Source organism: Seriola aureovittata, chromosome 7 (genome assembly GCF_021018895.1).
Source record: "Seriola aureovittata isolate HTS-2021-v1 ecotype China chromosome 7, ASM2101889v1, whole genome shotgun sequence".
NCBI lineage: Eukaryota > Metazoa > Chordata > Actinopteri > Carangiformes > Carangidae > Seriola > Seriola aureovittata.
In genome coordinates, this window is record NC_079370.1 from 7170087 (window position 1) to 7189758 (window position 19672).

Consider the following 19672-nt stretch of genomic DNA (forward strand, 5'->3'; position numbering starts at 1 on the left):
TAAAATTGTCTGACAACAGTACCAGACAAAATACATTAATGGGAACAAATACATTGTGAGAGCAGCCGTAGTTAACCACAAAATGGGTAATAACGGAGACAAAAACAGACGTTTAACCAGCTGAGATTCAGAAAAGTAAGCAGGCTCTATCCAGCCCCCTTCACAGATGTTGGCTGTGATGCACAATTTGATGTTTGCCAACCGAAAGAGGATGGAGAAGAGATTATTGTTTTGGCATTTCAGCATGGACAGAGGTCTTTATTAAAAAAAAAAAAAAAGACCCGAAAACCATGTCATTTTCACACATAAATAGCATTTTCAAATTTTTTTCTAGCGTACTGTGGTTTTAGCCTTGGTTGCCTCTGACATTAGAACATGTCTGAGATATTCGTGTATGTTTTTGCCATCTCTGGAGGAAGATTAACTTGTTGGAAACCGATTTTCTCTTTATTACCTCTACATAGACTGTCCTTACAAGTTTATAAAAGGTCCCGGAGAGCATAGAAGAGTCAGGGTGATTTGGCATGAGGCAAAGCAAGACGCAGAAGTACTTAGACAAGCCTTTTGCCAGCCAGAGAGAGCTGTTAATAGAGTATAATGGGCCCTAGCAGGAGGTCTCTGTTATTTATGGACTGTTAGATTTCACTATTAGCACAAGGTGAGATGTGTGGAGGGGGACTGCGTTGCACGGTTGTCTCTGGAGAGATGGAGAAAAAAAAAGCTTCTTATGAGGGCTGAGTCACTAGGTGTGATGTTATGTTGTGTTACCTCTTTTTCTGTCACAGTCTTTTTCTCTTTTTCTTCCTGCTTCCTTCCTCCGCTTTCGCTTCCCCACCACTGCCACCCAGGCCGGTAGAGAGTGACAACACCCTGACGATCAAAAACGAGAAGACGCGCTCGCTGTTGCTGTTCAGCAATGTGACAGAGAAACACTTTGGCAACTACACCTGCTTTGCCTCAAACCGTCTGGGTGCTTCCAACGCCAGCATGCTGCTGTTTCGTAAGTTATCACACAGAGAACGACATTCAGGTGCACACACACACGCGCACACACACACACACATGACGACAGCGAGTGTGCACATGTCTGCCAAGCCAAGCTTTCACAAATACATAAGAACGCTCACATTTATCTCATGTGACTATCAATCAACATGCAGGAGTTTGAACAGACATGACACGTTACCACAGAACGATACATATGCAATGACACACTGTTTTTCCCTCTTCGCTGTATCTCATTTCTGCTCTGCACACAGCACAGCATTTTCTCAGCTCTCTTCTCCCTCCTTCTTCCCATTTTCCTTATTCTCCGCCCCATTAAAGCTTTGCTTGCCTATATTACCATCTCTCTCTCTCTCTCTCTCTCATTCGTTCACGCTCTCACCCTCCATCTCTCGTCCATACACATTCCTACACACACAAACACACACACACACACACACACACACACAACACACACACACACACACACACACACACACACACACACACACACACACACACACACACACACACACACACAGACTGTCTCCCTGCTCTGTCCCGTTACCCAAGAAGTTGTCATTTCTCTCCGAGCCCAATTCACATTAACCGTTTAACCGTCCCCAATGAGCGATTTCCCATTTCCCAGCAACACCCCCCCCCCCCTCCTTTAGTGCATTCAGCATTACCATCTTAAGTGAGTCCTTCATCTATCCCCTTTCTTCTTTCATTCCTTTACCCATTATCTCGGCCAGTCTCCCTTCAATGACTCACTCTCCCGTCAGACCCATACATCTTCCTGCTCTCCTTTTCCACCAGCGCTGCCACTTCTGTCAGCCTATCTCTCCATCATCTGTCCTTCTGCCTCCTCTTTCCTTCCTAATCTGCTACTGCCATCGTTAGAACACAACAAACCCATTTCTGTTCTGGTCCGGCCACGGAAAATCGGACCATAATCGGATACTTTTGTGGCATTTCTATTCATACGCTGTCCCTCACTGTCAATGCCTCCCCCGACTTTGTTTCCCTGCCTTTGCGCCTCTTTGTTCACCATTTTAAAAGTGCCACATGTAGCCTTTTAACATCAACAACCCGCTATCGCATCAAAATTGGCACATTATTGTAATTACCCTCAACCAGTTAGCCCATTTCTGAGACCACTGGCAGCTTGCACTGGCTTTCACTTTACATTATTTACTGTAGACGTGTCCAATTTTCAGTCGTGATGTAACTTTGCATCCTCAATGTGATATTTCTGATGATATATGATTCATATTGCATAAGATAATATTGAATTCTGTTTTTGCTTTCTACAGGACCATTTCTCAGGTTATCACTACAGCATTTAATGGCTTTGTAACATAAGTGGAATAGATTAACCACCACCAAAACTTGAACATAAGTCACTCCCCAACCACATTGTGCTCGTTCTAAGTGCAAAATGATCTTTTATGGATAATGAAAGCACCCCTCCAAAACATCAACACTTTACGAAACTATTTCAGGTGGTGGAATGAGTGTAAAACTTGGATTATGGGAAATGTAGTTCTAATTTTTTAGAGACATTATATCAGTAATTATGCCAAGTTATCATAATACATTTGGTTAATTAATTGTAATGTTTAAAATCACAAGCAGAGAACCTTTACATCCAGCAGTGAAACTTTACATATTTCTCTCCTCTTCTCTCATTTTGTTCCCTCTGCTCATCCAGGACCGGGGGCCATACAGGGGCGAGGGTCCGGTTTACACGCCGGGATGAGTGTCGGCGTGTGTGTTTGGGTTTCCCTCTCTGCTGCTTTTCTGGTGAAGGTGTAAAGATCGAGCTCCATCTGGATTTGTCCCTTAAAGTCCCCGAAATGCCCCCCACAATCCCCACCCTCCCCGTCCTCTCCCTCCCTCCCCCCCTCCCCCCCTCCCCCCCCCCCCCCCCCCCTCCCCCCCTCTACGGAAGGAAGAAGGAAATGAAATTCTTTAATTACGAACCCATCACTGTGAACAAAAAGAATATGCATTATTCCAGGAGCCATTGAGTCATTGCATCAAACACACGGCCACATCAACCTCCCCACCCCACCCCACACGCCACCCCCCCCACCCCCCCTCCTAAACCCCAGCACCCTCAATTCAATTTTGAGGTCAACTCATTGTCATTATCTCTTCCTCTCTTTCTCGCTCTCACACACACAGTCTGTCTCTTTCTTTGTCTCCCAGAATGCCTTGCAGATTTGTCTGACTTGGTACTTCCCTCCTCACCCTGTTATCTCCTCATTATTACCACTAGGCTGATGCTGATAGAGAGTGTATATTAATGATTATTGTGTCGGTGATCAATGAGAAAATAGATAATCTAACAAATGGACGATCATTTATGTAATATACTACATAGACTAATGACTGACCTACAATGTTTGCCTTATGGAAATTATACATGAAATCACAAGTTTATGGTGGATATTTATGGAAATGATAATGTGGTACTAGCGGTCATGTGACCTGTTGAAAAATGTCCGATTGGTGGCCATGTGAAGTGTCACCCTTTGATCACACACATACACGCACCTACACCCACATGTATGGCTTTTTGATTTTAACTGTGTAGCAGTGAAGCTGCTATGAATGATGTCAAAATGTATAAAAAAAAAGGGTGGGTGGTGACGGCGTCAGTCTTAACTACCCCTTTATGTAATTTGGGGGGGTTTATATCAAGGTTTCGCATGTAGACCCCCTCACTACCCAAACCTTTTTAACTACCCTTGCCCCTCTGTTCAACGTGCTGTCTCTAGTCGCCCTTGGCATTGCTATAGTGTTCTCTGCTCCGTGTCACGCCCCCTCCCCCCCTCCCTCTTCCTCCCCCAGTGTAAATATATGCAGTACAGAGGCCACGCCGGTGACCTCAAGTTGCCTGTCGCCGAACGACATCTCCCATCGGCCTCGACTATGCTCCAGTCTTCTGAAGCAGCAAGAGACTGTCCCGTGGCAACAATATCTTCTGTTTCAAAGCTGCAGCTCCATCCTCTGTGTCGCTTGTTGATAGCATGTACCGGTTAGAGATGTTCCTGTTGTGATACCATACTCCCTACACTCCCTCCCTCCCCTCCCTCCCTCCCCGCACTGTGTCTGTTTTACTCTGCAAGGTTACCTGCTTTTACTTTTTTGGTGTTAATAATACTACAGATGATGATGTTAATAAGTATTTGAATAACTATGAATAGTAATTCCATGTGAGAAAAAAAAAATGAACAAAATCCGATGGTAATGAGCCGTGCGTTGGAAAAATAATTTTGTACTTTACTCTCAGAAGTCACACACATTGAACGACTACAATGAAAAAACAAACAAAAAAAAAGATGTAAAGTTTTCAAAGTGATGTGCTCTATTTTGCCATGACAAGCTTTTTAAAAACACATTTGAAACAGTCTGAGGGATTATTTCATCCAAGTCCAGAAGCAGTGAATGATGATGTAATTTATAATTTGTAACAGTTTATGTATTGGACTTTTTCTTTTTTTTTTTTTTGTCATGCTGTTAACTGCATCACACACACACATTTACAGCATATTTGTCCACTTATCATAGTGTGTCTATCTCCGACCAGCTAGATAAATGATTTGGATCCATGTCGGTCTCTGGTCATGGCTGTAAGTCAGTTCTTGTTCGGCCAGACCGCGGGGAGATAAAGATGTAATTAGCCATTACCTGTGGCTGGCTAAGTGAAGGAGCCCGGGCTCCACCTGTCCCTCCTGCCAGCCAGTGATGGCCCCCATAAATCAAGCTCAATCCTGCCTCTGACAGGAATCCTCTTCAAGGACAACCTCGCCCTGGTGCACCAGTTCTCCCTCCATTGTGTACCTGTGACATGCAGGCATGGGCACTACAAAACCCCGCATGGCACAATTATCCAGCCACTTCCCCTGTACAGCACAAACAGCGGGAGGTAAGCCCGTATTTCAATGCGTGGCGCTCGTTTCTCCCCTGAAACACTGTTCCACTCACATGCAGCGACTATATGCAAATTTGCCATAACGAGCCTGCACCGAGAGATGAGTTTACCCCGGCTGAACCCTGACTACTGCGACCTTAAAGGGGAATTACTCAGTACTGAATCAGTTGTCTGAATGTGTTTTGTTTGATTTTGTTTGAAACCAGCAATAACCCCCTAACTCTACTGTGCAAGAGGTATCAGATATGGTTAAAGCTGTGGTGTAATATCTGCCATTAACGAGATATATCAAATAAGTCTATTGTTGTACTTTTACTGTGTACAGTACTCTGCAATGATTGTGAAGCTTTGTTTAAATGGCCCTTAATTTAAAACACTACATGTTGTACTCAAAGAGTCTTGCCCTCTGCGATGTAGTCGGGTTGTCCCGTGTGACTGACCGCACACTGTTTGTGCATGCACCTTGTTGCTCCAAAAATAATGATGGATTCATATTTCAAGCACAAAAGCAGGTAGCTTGGTCAGTGCTTTGTTTTCTGTCTCAAACGCCTTTTCATGCACTCACTATCTCTTTCTTTCATGCTGCTTTCTTTCTGTTTCTCACTCATATACCTGTCCATGTCAGCATCCCACTGAGTATGTCAGTGGTATATAACATCTGTATGTACATAATCTGTCCTTGATGAAGAAAAAGATAAAAACAGAAGAAAAGATAAAAAAAAAAAAACAAAAACAAACAAACAAAACAAAAAAAACAGACAAAAAAAATAACATACTGTCATGTTTCTCAATGTGGGTTTGAAAAAAGCACGTCAGTGTTCGTGTATGGGTGGATTTTGAAAAAAAAAAAAAAAAGAAAAGAAAAACAAGAAGAAGCAAACGTTGTATGTTGTGTTCGGGTTCATGGGAAAAGGGTCCAAATGGATGGGAGGGCAGTCTGACTTGAAGTCGTAGTGGTGATAAACAGAATGTGGGCATTTTATACAAACAAGCAGCAAAAGAACATGTTCTTTCATGAGTCATGATGTATGTAAATGAGTCACGCTTCTGGTGTCAGAGAGGACTGGAGAGGGTGTGGGCAAGAAGGCAGCGGATCCCCAGGGTGCACAATTTGCGGGTAGATAGGGATGCTGTTGAGAGAGCACCCGCTCCGACGGGCCTGTGGGAGGATACCCTGACAATGCAAATCCAAAAGCTGAGAGCCAGAGGGAGATGGGATGACACTAACCAGACAGTGAACTCTCCATTTAGGGGGAGAAGACAGACAGCCGCTCATATTGCCTTTTCAAACTTGAGCGCTGTGGTCTTTCCCAGGGGAAGGAGTACCACACACTATTTATGGTTGCACTATGTAATATGAATAGCATTAACATAGCCTTGATCACAAACACAGTCTGGCCTACTTCAAGTGTATAAATAACACCCCATCTGGGGTTCAGTGAGTTTACAGTGATATAAACAAGACGTTTGCTCGGCCCCTAATTACATTCGGCGCACCCTGATGAGAAAATGTTGATTGGCTCCTGCAGCTGAAGGTTATGATAATCTGTTTACAGAATCTTTGTTAACAAGGTGCCGTGAAACTGTGGCTTGGAGCTCACAAAAGTGGCACCTATTGCCAGTTTACGGCACATGTTTTGTTTATGGAGAGATTTAATTAATGGGTTTTTACACATGAGATGGCTAGAAAAGAAGGTGGATTTATATAGATAAACGAATGACACTTTTTGCTGTGCAGTGCAGTGTCATGACGTGGACTTTAGGAGCAGGGATTGTAAAACACTTTGAAATACATTTAACAGTTTCGGATCACTGTGCCTTCGCTGAGAGGAGTCAGGTAATTAAGCTCTTTAGGGTGTAAGGACAGATACTGCAATTTGTTCCTGAACTGTTGTAGTGAAACAGTAAAATAATTATGGTGCTTTAAAGGCGAGACTGTAGAATAGCAGGAGAAGTGCAGGTTTGAATGTACCTCTGTCTTTGTTTTATGTGTGGCAGCAGGCTCGGGCCCGCCTCTCCTACAACACCCTTGCTACGTAGAACAGATCCTGAACACACCTTCAATACAGAGTGCAATGGTTAATCAATACATTCGACTGAATGGCTTTGGAATAGAGCAATTTCTCCCCGGCCTGCCTTAGCAGGTCCCTAGAAGCTAAATTGATCAGGTGTCTATAGACCAGCCTTAGAACAGAGAGCATAATTCATCATGCCTGATACAAGACACCCCTAATTGCACATCGATTTTAAGCCCTTCTCTGAAACTATTTGGGCGAGCTGTAATGTCAGCTCAGTAAACTGTGTGTTCAGAGCTATGGTTCAGATGCAGGGAATAAGGAATTAATCGTTTGTTTTTCTTTTCAAGTCAATCCAGGCTGGTATTTGTTGTTTTTTTTTTTTTTTGCTACATAAAGTGTTAACCAACATGTTCCCCGGGCTTTTACACTGTATGTGCAATTTGTTAGGTGCTGTAGTGTTGCACTATATTTTATTAGTAATGACAGGGATGTAACCTGATCATTTTTTCAGTTGTGAATGTCAGCAGCTATTGATACTATGTATCTAGAGGGTTATACCTGGATATAAAGTACACAAAGATAAGGTGTGAGCATGCAATACACAAGAAATTATATGTAAGAGACTGTGATTTATTAATATGAGAAATTGCCAACATTGCAGCACCAGTCTTTACACCAAAAGGATATGCTACATAGAGTGACTATATATGAAAGATTATCACTGCTCTAAATCCCCTGCTCGTGTCCTTTACAGCAAAGCATACCTAATTCCCATATATTACCCTAATTATCCATTGTTTACCAACTATCTACAGGCTCATTCAGTTCTCATGGGCAAAGTCAATGTTGCAAGTCTATTAAGGCCCAGTACTTTTCCATTACCACAGCTAATGAGTACATTAGTATACAGCATGCTAGAGAGGACTGTGACGAGGAAAGTGTCCGTGACAGTGAGCACTTCAGGTGTTTGACATGACGTCAGGTTTGTGCATTGAAGAGTCACATGACAGTAGGAAGATGTAGTTCTAGATCAGGATTCATTCATTGCAGTAGTTACATTGAGTATGATAGATAGATAGATAGATAGATAGATAGATAGATAGATAGATAGATAGAGTGAGTCAATTTCAGTGTTGTGTTTTGTGTCAGTAATTAGCTGAAATTAGTCAAGTAGATTCCGTATGCCTATCCTTCAGTTCAGGTGCTCTGTATATATTTACAACCTCGGCTCGCAGCAAAGATGTTGGTCTTCGGAGCCACCGGCCTCGCCCTCTTCCTCACTGCCACCACAGATGGCGCCTTGTCAATCACTCACCTCTCTAAGAACAGGAGCGTCTGGCTAATTAACAGCGTGCTATACTCCACCAGTTGAGCAACAGCAACGTTCGCACGGACCATATTCATCACAATGGAGGCATCTCGCCCACCACGTCTCCCCTAGTCATTAAGTCGCCCACCTGACATCTCCAACATAGAATGAGTCCCATTACTTGGCCTCTCTGAATCACAAGCCCACGCCTGGCATTTTCCTTGTCAATCAACCAAGGGGTAAATATTGGTTGTGGTGCTGAGAACTGACAGGGGAAACTTGGATTTCTTTCAAAAGTGACAGCACCAACTGGTGTTTTTATGCTGATTTATATTGCAGTTATGAAATGGTAGGGATGCCGGGATGCCGGGCTGCGGCGAAGTCACCGATGCGGGCTACAAGCGTCTTATTACTGCGTAAGGGGCGCTGGAGGCTGGGATACATGACAGGATGTATGATGTGGGCTGGCCATGTGCTGTGTGCCTCAAGAGGGCAATAACAGTGAACAGACTGCAGGAACCCTCACTGCAGAGTAAATGGAAAATGTCTCATTTGGAAACTAATAACAAATTTTACTAGAAGAGAACCCACCGTGTATAATTGAGGGAATGAGTTGGCTTAGGTTAGTGTTGAATGTGGAACCCATCTCCCTCTCTCTTGCCCCTTCTTTTCTACTTGCGCGCTCTCTCTCTCTACACAAACACACACACACACACACTGATAGTTTCCTTCATTCTTCCTTTCCTCCATTTCTTTTTGTGTGGAGATAACCTGTAAAAAGTTCTGCCCTGCCACCCCTTAGTACTCCATGTTTACCCACTCTGCCATTGCTGACATAAAATATAAATAGTGTTAGTATGTGTGTGTGTGTGTGTGTGTGTGTGTGTGTGTGTGTGCGCGTATATATGAGTGTGTATACCTGTGCATCTATGTGCAAGTGTGTATTGAGCTCCACAGTGATCATGATTAATTCAAGGGGCTTCTGATGCGAGCATTAAACAGTATGTGTGTATCTGCAGGGCAGGCGTGTTTGGATCATTCATAACACAGACCCCAATTACAGGTGTTTGTTACATCTGTCAAGATCTCATCATCAATGTAAACACACAAGACAATAAAAAAACACAAGGAAAGGAACAAAACATTTGTCTTTCACACTGACAGATGTTCAGTGTTGTGAAGCGATGATTGTACTTTTTGATTTTTTTTAGTTGCTGAACTTGTCTTCTTTGACTTTTATTTATCTCCTTTTTTTTTTTTTTTTTTTTTTTCAAAATCCATCAAGTGGAGTTTAAAATGAAATCAAATGGAGGGAGACAAAAAAATAAAAACCAGTTTTGTTTTTAACATAACTCACTGTGTGTGGTTTGTTGCTGGAAGCGGGGCTCTCTGTTGGCCCCTGTGGTTAGAAACAAGGTGAGCTTGCTTTTTGCTTCCTGCTGAGTTAAGACTCTTGGCTTTTGTTGTGTTTGCAGCTTTGAGGGTTTTTTTTAATGCTTTTATTAAAATGTCTGAATGTCTTGTCACAATAAATTGTTCATATCAAATTACTTGCCAACAAATGACGTGAATGTTATTAGCGGGTGATAACTTCATAATAGAAATGATCTGTGGTCATTACCAATATGAAAGATTCAGTCTAAGATAGTTTGTTAAGGTCCAATTTGATTAAAAAAGATTGTTTTCATGTTTGTTTTGTTACATTCAAGCTGGGTTGTAGCCAGAAATTAGACACCACATCCACAGAAGGACACTTCCACTTGTCCCCCTCGTCATTGACAAACATCTGTGTCTCCTCATCTTGAATCTTCTTCTGTTCAGTCATTAATTATCAAACAAACTGATAATGGCTTTGAGAGCTACTCTACTATAATAATCTATTGTATTAGTTTTAGTTTAAATCTGTCCAGGGACGGTGACTTTATTTAACTATCAAGTCGTACTGTGTGAAATAACATATGAATAACACCATAAAAAAAAGCGGGAAATGTCAAATTACAGTGTTAGATATTTAGAGGTACATACTCTTTATAGACGTTTTTGGTGTCTTAGGGATTCAGTACCTCTTGACATTGCATTAGCCCAAGTACATAAGGCTGGCATACAATAGAGATGGGTCCACTCAGCAGATATGTGAGTGGAGTCGGGGCACATCTATCGCTTATTTTCAAAAAAGAAGAAAAAGACAAACAAACAGAAAAACAAAGTGATGCCCCTTTGAGTCACTGCAATTACTGAGTTTTCACCGAGTGGATTCTCTTTAGTTTTCAATTTACAGTGACGAGTTCTAGGCAGACTTGTTTCCCTCAATTGAACTCACATTTTGAAACTTTTGTTTCTTGCTTTGATGATGATGATTACACCTAGCATCACAACATTTCTCCCCCCCCCCACCCTCCCCAGAGGACGCAGATCTGAATTCATTATACTGTAGCTCATTAGGCCACTCAGGAAATTCATATTTACAGCTGAACATTACACAAGAAAAACTCAAAAAGCCAAAATCAAAACAAGAGTCACGGAATATATCAACACGTTCAGTAATATGCTGCAAATCCTCGAAACAAGAAGAAAGAATGTGTTTCTTCTTGTAAACAGACTCAAAATATTGAGTTTTTTTTTTGAATGTTCATTACTTTTACTTGTATCAAGGTTTCCTTGTTTTTTTACAGTAATACTTTATTAATAAGCACTTGTTTCAGATAAATGTAAATACAAACCCTCAGTGGCCTCAGGCTTTTTGCAAAAACATTACATTCATTCCTCCAGTAATAAGTAATTGCTCAAGATCGTTAGACAAACCTCACAAATCTGAATTTTTTTTATGATCATTTAAAGAGCTTCAGCACAACTGTAGAGGGAAAACAGAAACCTGTAGAAAACCTGTAGAGCAATGGCAGCAGCGTTTCCTCACTGCTGCACTGTGGTTTCAGTCAGCATGCAGAAGAAGTGGCTTTTTTCTTTGACACTGACACATGTAGTTTTTTCTTTGTTTGTTTTTTTCATGCCGACAGTCTCTGAAATTCATGTTTCTGTTGATGCATGACCTATTAATGAACCAGAACCTCTAACCATAGAGTGCAACCAAAAAACAAGCTGACGCCAACAGATTTTAAAAGCACAGCAAAGCTTCAGGTTTTAAGAGTCCCTGAGAAATGATTTCACCACTCAAGCTTGGAGTAGGGAACAACAGCAGCGTAATGGCAAAACACCTGTGTTTGCTTCTTTTGTTGGCAGGCCAAGCATCAGGTCAGTCATGTTAGAAAATGTCTTGTCTTTGTAGAAACTGTCACCCAAAGCTCAAGTATTAGTATGTAATAATATCTGTTGAGCTTAATTTTATTCAATTTGAATGTTTCCTATTAAATTTTGTAATGAAATGACATAGACTTACATTATAACTCCTTGAAATGTATCACCAGTGACAATAATCAATGTTTCTGCAATGAGTCACAGCAGTAAGTGAGTAACGTTACGGCCAAGGATGAAAAAATGATGGAATGAGTCTTGCCTCTGCTCTCTCTTTAATAATGAATAAAAGTAGAAGGTGGAGAGATGCAACCTGTTTTTTGGACCATCACCGTCATGTTTGCCAATGTTCCTTGTCATCTGCAATGAGAGCGACTGAGTGTTTTGCTTATCTTTTCTTCAGTATTTCATCATCGCACTTAATAATCACTTCATCACACTTAACTAGACAAGCAATCACTACAATCAAACAGCTATTCTAAAGTTGTAGAAATCTTTTATACTCAAGTGTGTCTGCATTAGTCTTGGTTGGAAAAAAATAAAAACAGTTTCAGAAAACAGCATTTGTCGATATACAGTAGGTGAAGTTTATCACATTGGGGCCATTCAAGAAGAAGTGCATCGTAAAATTGGACTAAATTGACTTCCAATTTCTCTTCTTTTGGGTGTTATACTTTTCCGTCTGATCATCTTTGTCTGGCAAACTTTGCTCCCAGCTGTCACCCAGGCATACTAAACACACATTTAAAGTATTTGTAGTTGACCTGCAGGTCTGCTCTGCACTTTTTAAAAGTTCCTTGTATGACATGTTGTATTAATGGCTCTGTCTTTAGCCCTGACAGCGACCCCAGAGGGACTGAGGGTTAGACAGTATCCTCCCTCTCTCACTGTGATGCGGGGTGAAACGGCAATCCTGTCCTGTCATTTCAAAGTTGAATCCCTAAAGTACGGGGTTCAGTGGTTCAAAATGAAGCCGGAACAGCAGCTCATCCCAAAGTCATCCAGGCACATCTTTGTGGAGAAGAATCAAACCTCCTCCCTGGTGATTACTCAGGTCGCACCGGAGGATTCTGGGAGGTATTACTGCGAGGTGAACGTCCTTCAGAAAGACCCAGAGAAGGGCAACGGCACCGAGCTGGTCGTCTTGGGTGAGAAACAAATAGCTGGTTTCAGAAAAAAAAAAAAACATGCCCCTAATTCATGATTGTTGCTGTGCTTTGGTGATGTTGCCATGCTGGTAATTATGTCTCATTTGTATCTGTTTGTGCACCAGAGCCACAGTGTTTAGTGTGAGGCAGTTTGATACAAGTATACGAGCGCCAGCGTGGACCATGCATCACCACAAAAGAAAGAGCCAGGCCCAATCCATAAAAATTCAAGTCATGTGAAATTCCCTCAGAGTTCATCTTTTTGCCTGAGCAGTTTCATGACAGATCTAGAAATAATCACCCCGGCACCATGCGCAGTGCCTTGTATCGATCTAGCCCAGGGAATTGAAACTCACCAGAAAACAAGGCAGGGAGGGATGGCTAAATTATTATGTGGAAATCCTCCATGCGGAAGAAAAGATTCCTTTTGATTTTCTTTGGCTGCAATGTTGCCTTCACCAAATCACATTTGATATTGCATGTTTCTTCCCCTTTTTATTCTTGTTGAAATCTTTTATGCCAGATCTATTCGGTTTTACATCTATCTAGATTTTTCTAATCAAATATTTTATATGAAATACCTTTTTAAAATTTGTTGCAGGTAAAGTATCTTGTTACTGTCTTAAACAATATGCAACACAAATGGTAATTATAGATAATGGTAGAAGAAGAAGCAGTAGGAGGAATAATAGTCGGGATAGAAATAACAGGGTGATTCAGAGGAGCAGTTTAGTTATGCAGGGTTTTTTCCCTTCACTTGTCAGAATGTTTTACTGATGCGTTGATTTTGTGCAGCATGCATATATATACTGCAATTTGTGCATTTGTACCCAAGTCATCTCAGTGTATTCTTCCTTGTTTTGATGGCTACATTATGACTAATATTTCTTTCATATGTCTGGCCTATTTTCATCTGCTGTATATGATTACTTGCCGCTTCAATGTCCCGGTATTACATCGTGAATCTCATCTGATGTGTTTGCTTTGTTCCTTAGCACCACCAACTGCTCCCAAAATATACCTCCAGATTCCCCCAGACCCCCAGACTGGTCAGTGGGCTCTCCTCTGTCTCACTGGGGGATTCTACCCCAGCGAGCTCACCCTCACCTGGACCTACCAGAGCACAGCAGCCGATATCGATCACCTGTCAGTCATCAATTGCACCCTCCCTGCCGTCAAACCTCACGGTAACCTGTCTGAACACGTGGCCGACGGAGCCCTGCTGTCCTCAGATTGGTTCATGGACTCCACGCCGCCGCGCCGGCCAAAGTGTTTCCAGTTGATGGACAACCACAGCCAGGAAGTATACCTCTTCAGTGTGTTTTTTCTCCCATTTAAACAGTCTTTGGACACTGGTATCACCTTCACGTGTGGAGTCCAGGACCACCCTGCCATGACCACGGCTCTGAATGCCTCCTTCACTTGGGGTAAATAAAAGAAGAATATGTTTAGAGCCACTGGGTGTAGAATTATTTTTTACCTGTTTAATTCAGAAGTTTTCTATTAGTGTTATTCGATATGTTCCTCAACATAAAAATCATGTTATGCTCATCACCTTCAGTTATTTCAACTTTGTTTCTTAGACACTGTGTTTTTTCTTCTGTCACTTTGGTGTGACAGGCGGCTGTAATATCACGATACCCACTCTGTGTTAGATAGAGGAAGCCTGTCAGAGGTGTGAATCACCGCTGTAGCAAATTTAGAACATGTGTCATTGCAGTTTGGAAAGTAAAACACTGCACATAGTTGCTGAATTCATCTAACATTGACCTAGAATCTGCAAGTAGCCTGATTCAAACTGCTGAATGCATGTTCAGATTTCTCCGAAGTTGACCCTTTAGTTTGGGGTTAGTGGAAACAAACTGAAAGCATCACATTATTGTTACCTTGAAAAGTTGATGTGGTGAACTTGTTTGCAGCAGTTGCTGTACACAAATTTTACTGCGCAACATTATCGCTCATTTGGAGTCAGTGGTGAATGGAAGTCCAGTATTCACTCTCTTTTTAGCTCCAGTTTGGCTGTTTACACTGTTTACAGACTTGCTAGTCGCTAACTTTGTCTGCTGGTTGGTGGTGCGCAGGTAGCCTAAACTTAGCTTGTCAGAGTTTGTGCTGTGAGACCAAATCAAAACAGCAAAGTTGAAATCCGGAAAGCCGAAACAGTGAAAGATGCTATAAAGCTCTGATCCTGATAATTCTGTGATGACCTGTTTCACATTACACATGCACATTTGATTCATAATACAAACATCAATGAGAGCAGATTTAGTATTAATCTACAGGCTTGTATCTTTGATCTTTTATCCAAAAAACAGATATTATCTATTTGAGTTGCTCAATTCTCGTACTAACGATTCAACCAGGATGTTTTCATGCCCATCCAACCCTTGGAAGTGTTCCAACTCTGAGTCACTTCACCTGTTCCTTCCAGAAAATGAACTGGATTTTCACTTCCTGAACCCTGGATCCCCCAAAACAACCTCCTTCTACATTCCTAGTCTAAATAAATTACACAGTCTACATTGACACTGGGTTCAGACACGACAGAGCCTCACATACCACAAGTCACTTGCTCAATGTTTGCCCTACTTGACTGTTAATGTGGGTCAGACATTGATCATTCCAAGGCAACAGATTGCCTGCAATACTGCATACTTGAACAAATTAATGATTTTCCCAATCAATGTTTAAACACCTCTCCTCCCAGGGAGGAGGTGAACGTCCATCAACCAAAGCCAGTTCAACCTCCCTGATTTCATTCTGTCGTGCTCAATAACATGATAAGTCAGAGCTAATCAGTGTTGTACTTTTTTCTTTTTTTCTTTTTTTTTTTGCTCTACTTTCCAGATGCTTCCCCTAATGAACTGATGGCACATTTGAATATTATCAAGATGTGTTTCCTCTCTGCAGTGACTGTTGTGTTTTTATTGGAAGGTGAGTGAATAAACCTCTTAGCTAAGAATAACAGGAAGTTGTTGAAAAAAAAAAAAAAATCTATATTTAATTGTGATGTGATCTTCCTCTCCACAGCAGTCAAAGGTCTCTGTGAGAAGGGTGAATGATGTCATGTGAGTACAATATTCTCCTCTGCCTTTGGCAAACAAACACACACATGCACATGCACACACTCACACGCGGCTGTTTTTCTTATTACCTTATCCCTGTAACCTATCACACATTGTTAGGAAAAAGTCAACACTGACGCAACAACCAATTATTGTCTTCCAGGAAACACAAAATGAAATTGGAGAGACGACCGAAAAAAAAAAAAAATGGATCAACGGATGTTCAGTGCGGCTCATCTAAGCAGACCAACCTTTGACAAACAACGTCACACAAATTCAATTCCAGTAAATGAGAATTAATTCTAATCAACTGTGCTATGAAAATGTGTGTGTAGTTCCCTCTCTCTCTTGTATCTGACATTTGAAAGCTTCTCCCAGTTTGAGGCCACATGGTGTATGTTCTGCTTTGCTTTCACAAACTGTATATCCTCCAAACATTGATGCATCGCCGATTCCTTTCTTCACATCAAAGCTATTTATCTCTGTAACCCTTTTACCGCTGTGGCGTGCTGACTAGCGTGTTTTTGGATTTGCTCATTGTGTCAGTGGCTTGTAGCCCGCACATCTTACTCATTCACTCGGGTCTGTGTGTCAAAATGAATGCTTCATGCATGATCCACCTGTCAAACAGATACAGTGATCAGCTCAACCTCCGCGCAGGCCTAATCCTCACAAAACAGGATTACGGTCGATGCCAGCGCTTGCTTGTGTGATAGCATTGTTTATGTTTGCAGTGTGTGGGGCGAGATCTTGATTCACGTGTTGGAGGAAGTTCCTTTTAAATTTAGGCCTGCCTACACTGCCAAGAGCACCGAACACTGCCAGTAATAATGACCATTAAATTTAGAGCAAGATGATGTATCTGCAGCACAACCAGATTAGTGATGTCAAAAACAAGACTTTTTTTCCTGCTCAATAAATTTGCTACTGCTCGTTCTTAATCCTTATTTTTCATTCTAAACTGCTTTTATAAATGTCATTATACTGTGTATCTGATTATCTGGTGATCACATCTAAGTTCATGTGACGCTGCGGCTGTTGATACAAAATGTTCACTTTCAATCACTTACAAAAAAAATAGTCCTTATCTCTCCTCTTTCATGTGCACACACACAAATACAGTCACCTCGCACCTGACCGCTGCCCATGGAAATCTATTAGTCGTGACGTAAATGTGTCATAACATGATTTGTTTGTGTGTGTTTTTTTTTCTTCATATCTCTTCCTTCATGGAAACTCACACGTGTATGGATGCACGTTCAAAGACATTTATGAGCCATAAATTATGTAAAATATATTTATATGATTTGTGTATGAAAATAGTCCTTCTATATTTTGTCTTATACAATTACAATCACTGTCCTACAGCGTTCAGAAATATTACATGCATATTATTCACACATGTATTGCTACTTTAGTACCACATATGGTTTAACTGTCACCATCTATGTCATTTGACATATACAACAAAATGCTTCTAATGAAAGTACAGGACAAATGTAATGCTGTGTAAACTAGAATCTGCACCAGAGTGTCCACAATCATGTAAGTCAAAATGCAAAATACACAAATATATTGTCTGTTCACATAAAAAGCAAACTATATATTAGCTGAATACATGTTCTTTTAGCAGTTACAATGCTTAGTCATTTTCAACATGCAAGAATCTTCTTTCAAATCTCATTTTTGCTTGTGGTTAGATCTTTTGGGAAACCTTTATCTCTTATTGCTTAGAGACGACGTCCACAGCCATTGCTTAGATGTTCATTTAATCGGGCGTCTCCACTGCAGCGCTCCACAAAACCTGACAGCATTAATGGAGACCTTGTGAAATCCTGTTCTTGTGTAAGAAATATTTTTCATTTGAATGTGACGGTTCAAAGTGGCCTGTCTCTGTGGCTTTACCCATTACACTGCATAAAAAAAAAGAATTGCTGTGTCCTGCTCGGATAGAGAAATGGTGTCCTCTCTTGTCTCATTTCAAAATAGGAAGTTCATCAAAGAGTCAAACAGACACATGCTCTGTGTACAGTATGCCAAGTCATTTTCTCACACATAAAAACATAAACATGGCATTAATTTCCTGCTTCCAGGGATGAAGAAATAACAAATTAGTTAAGGCAGCTGCCCACAGCTCCCTTTCAGTCAGCTCAGATAGCATTGATCTCCTCTTGTTTGTGTTCCTTATCTTGTGCAGTCTTGTTAATTCCCCCCCACGAGCTGCAGCGCGCGTGACAGGACATGCACCTGTTTAGGCGACTTTTAACCCCTTCCATCACACTTCCCACATTTCCTCTTACAGCGGAGGAGGAGAAGTAGAAAATAAGAGGGTCTAGACAAGCGTTAAAGGTGCTGCACAGCAGGGCCTTGTCTCTCCAGTCGGGACTTTTCCATGTAATAAAACCCACAATGTGCGAGACGTTGTAGGGGCCAAAACATAAAGCGAACACCAGCAGTGTTCCTAAAGCCATGCCAATGGCCCGAAGGCGCCGGCGCCGGTCAATGTGCTGCAGCTTGGACAGAATCCTGATGAAATTAATGTAGCAGAAACTGCAAATCAGGAAAGGGATGCAGAAAAGCACCACACAGAGCTCCAGACGTACAGGCAGGAGGACATTCAGCTGAGCCTCTGTGAAGTTCTCATAACACACCTCCTTATTGTTGTCACCGGTGGCAGAGCTGCGTGTGGCATTGACACCTGAGGGGTTATCTGGAGGGTTTTCAACGCCGATTAAGGGCACGATGAACACAATGCTCAGGTGGAGAAAGGAGAAAATCCAGAAGAAGATGCTGGCAGCAACAGCGTACATGGGTCGCCGCCTCAGGGTGTGCTGGATGGGGAACGCCACACCCAGGTAGCGCTCCACGCTGACCGCAGTGAGGAAGAAGGTGCTGTTGTAGATGGTCATGTAGAAGATGAAGCCGGACAGCGGGCAGAGGGGGTAGGGCATGTCCCACAACATGTTGTTCATCACTTCCTGCATCTTGAAGGGCAGGAAGAGGAGGAAGAGGAGGTCAGAGATGGTCAGGTTGAGGAGCAGGATGTCAATCGGTGAGGCTTTCTGTCTCACTTTCTTGCAGAAAGTGTAGAAGGCGAGGATGTTGGCCGGGAAGCCCAGCACAAAGGTAATAATGTAGACGGACAGACACAAGCCAGTGTGGCACTCCTGCATGGTGGCTGCAGTTTAAGTCAGTCAGTCAGGAATCAGGAATTGAGATGTGTCACATTATGTCCTTGACTCAAGGGAGGAGGAGGAAGGGGTGGGGGTGAATACACGGCAGCACGAGGAGGTTTGATCTGTCAGACAGTCAGAACCACAGGAGACGAAGGCTTCTTATTGGGTCAGCTGCCTGGAACAAACCCGGCGAGACAGCGTGGTTTTCCTGTCCCCACCGATAAACCAACGCTCATCGTTTCCTCGAGGGCTTTAAGCTCTGCTGATAAGAGAGAATGGAAAGAGATTACCACACTGCACAGCACAGTATTTCGACCTATTGTCCATCTGACACTTGGTTTAAGAGTGCACTGCTATATTTTTTATACAGTAGCCTACAAGCTGAGAGACCACAGCAAGAAACCAGAGATAAACTCTTATTTCTCTTTTTGGTAATATTTCTTCCTAATTTCTCTCCATATCTCTACTTTAGAGTTTATTGTGGAGCTGAATTATTTCCTAATGAGGAGCCAGTGTTTTGGTCTGGCACATGGTTTTGTATACAAACTGTAATACTGTGTTATTGCTTCCTCCGTGTTGTAAATACAGTACAATGATGCTTTTATCATTAACTCCCAGCCCCCTGTTCTATATGCGCAAATACTGGGCATGTTGTAAAAATTATGACCCTCATAAACATAATGACTTAACTACACCAGGGAAATGAGTATCTCAAAGCTTTAGCCGGCACAACTTCACAACACTTTTGTCATCAAACAATGTCTATATCTAATTCCTGCA

General features: G+C 41.9%; 3 protein-coding genes across 4 annotated transcripts in view; 2 read left to right on the forward strand and 1 right to left on the reverse strand.

Annotated features, from left to right (window-relative positions):
• Positions 1 to 9804, forward strand: part of iglon5 (IgLON family member 5) — a 93823-nt gene extending 84019 nt beyond the window's left edge. For both annotated transcript variants that reach the window (XM_056380017.1, XM_056380018.1), the window contains exons 7-8: positions 849 to 1000; positions 2699 to 9804. In XM_056380017.1, the coding sequence (XP_056235992.1) occupies positions 849 to 1000; positions 2699 to 2802 (256 nt within the window). In that variant the 3' untranslated portion in view covers positions 2803 to 9804. The remainder of the gene's footprint in view (positions 1 to 848; positions 1001 to 2698) is intronic.
• A 130-nt stretch (positions 9805 to 9934) lies between these two features.
• Positions 9935 to 16013, forward strand: LOC130171827 (uncharacterized). The gene is made up of 5 exons (XM_056380019.1): positions 9935 to 12651; positions 13647 to 14078; positions 15499 to 15585; positions 15682 to 15719; positions 15880 to 16013. Exons 1-4 carry the CDS (start codon positions 12321 to 12323, stop codon positions 15711 to 15713), a joined length of 882 nt encoding a protein of 293 aa, XP_056235994.1. The 5' UTR covers positions 9935 to 12320; the 3' UTR covers positions 15714 to 15719; positions 15880 to 16013.
• A 998-nt stretch (positions 16014 to 17011) lies between these two features.
• LOC130171825 (free fatty acid receptor 2-like) lies at positions 17012 to 19146 on the reverse strand. Its single transcript, XM_056380016.1, has one exon. It carries the CDS (start codon positions 18887 to 18889, stop codon positions 17867 to 17869), a length of 1023 nt encoding a protein of 340 aa, XP_056235991.1. The 5' UTR covers positions 18890 to 19146; the 3' UTR covers positions 17012 to 17866.
• Positions 19147 to 19672: the final 526 nt, after the last annotated feature.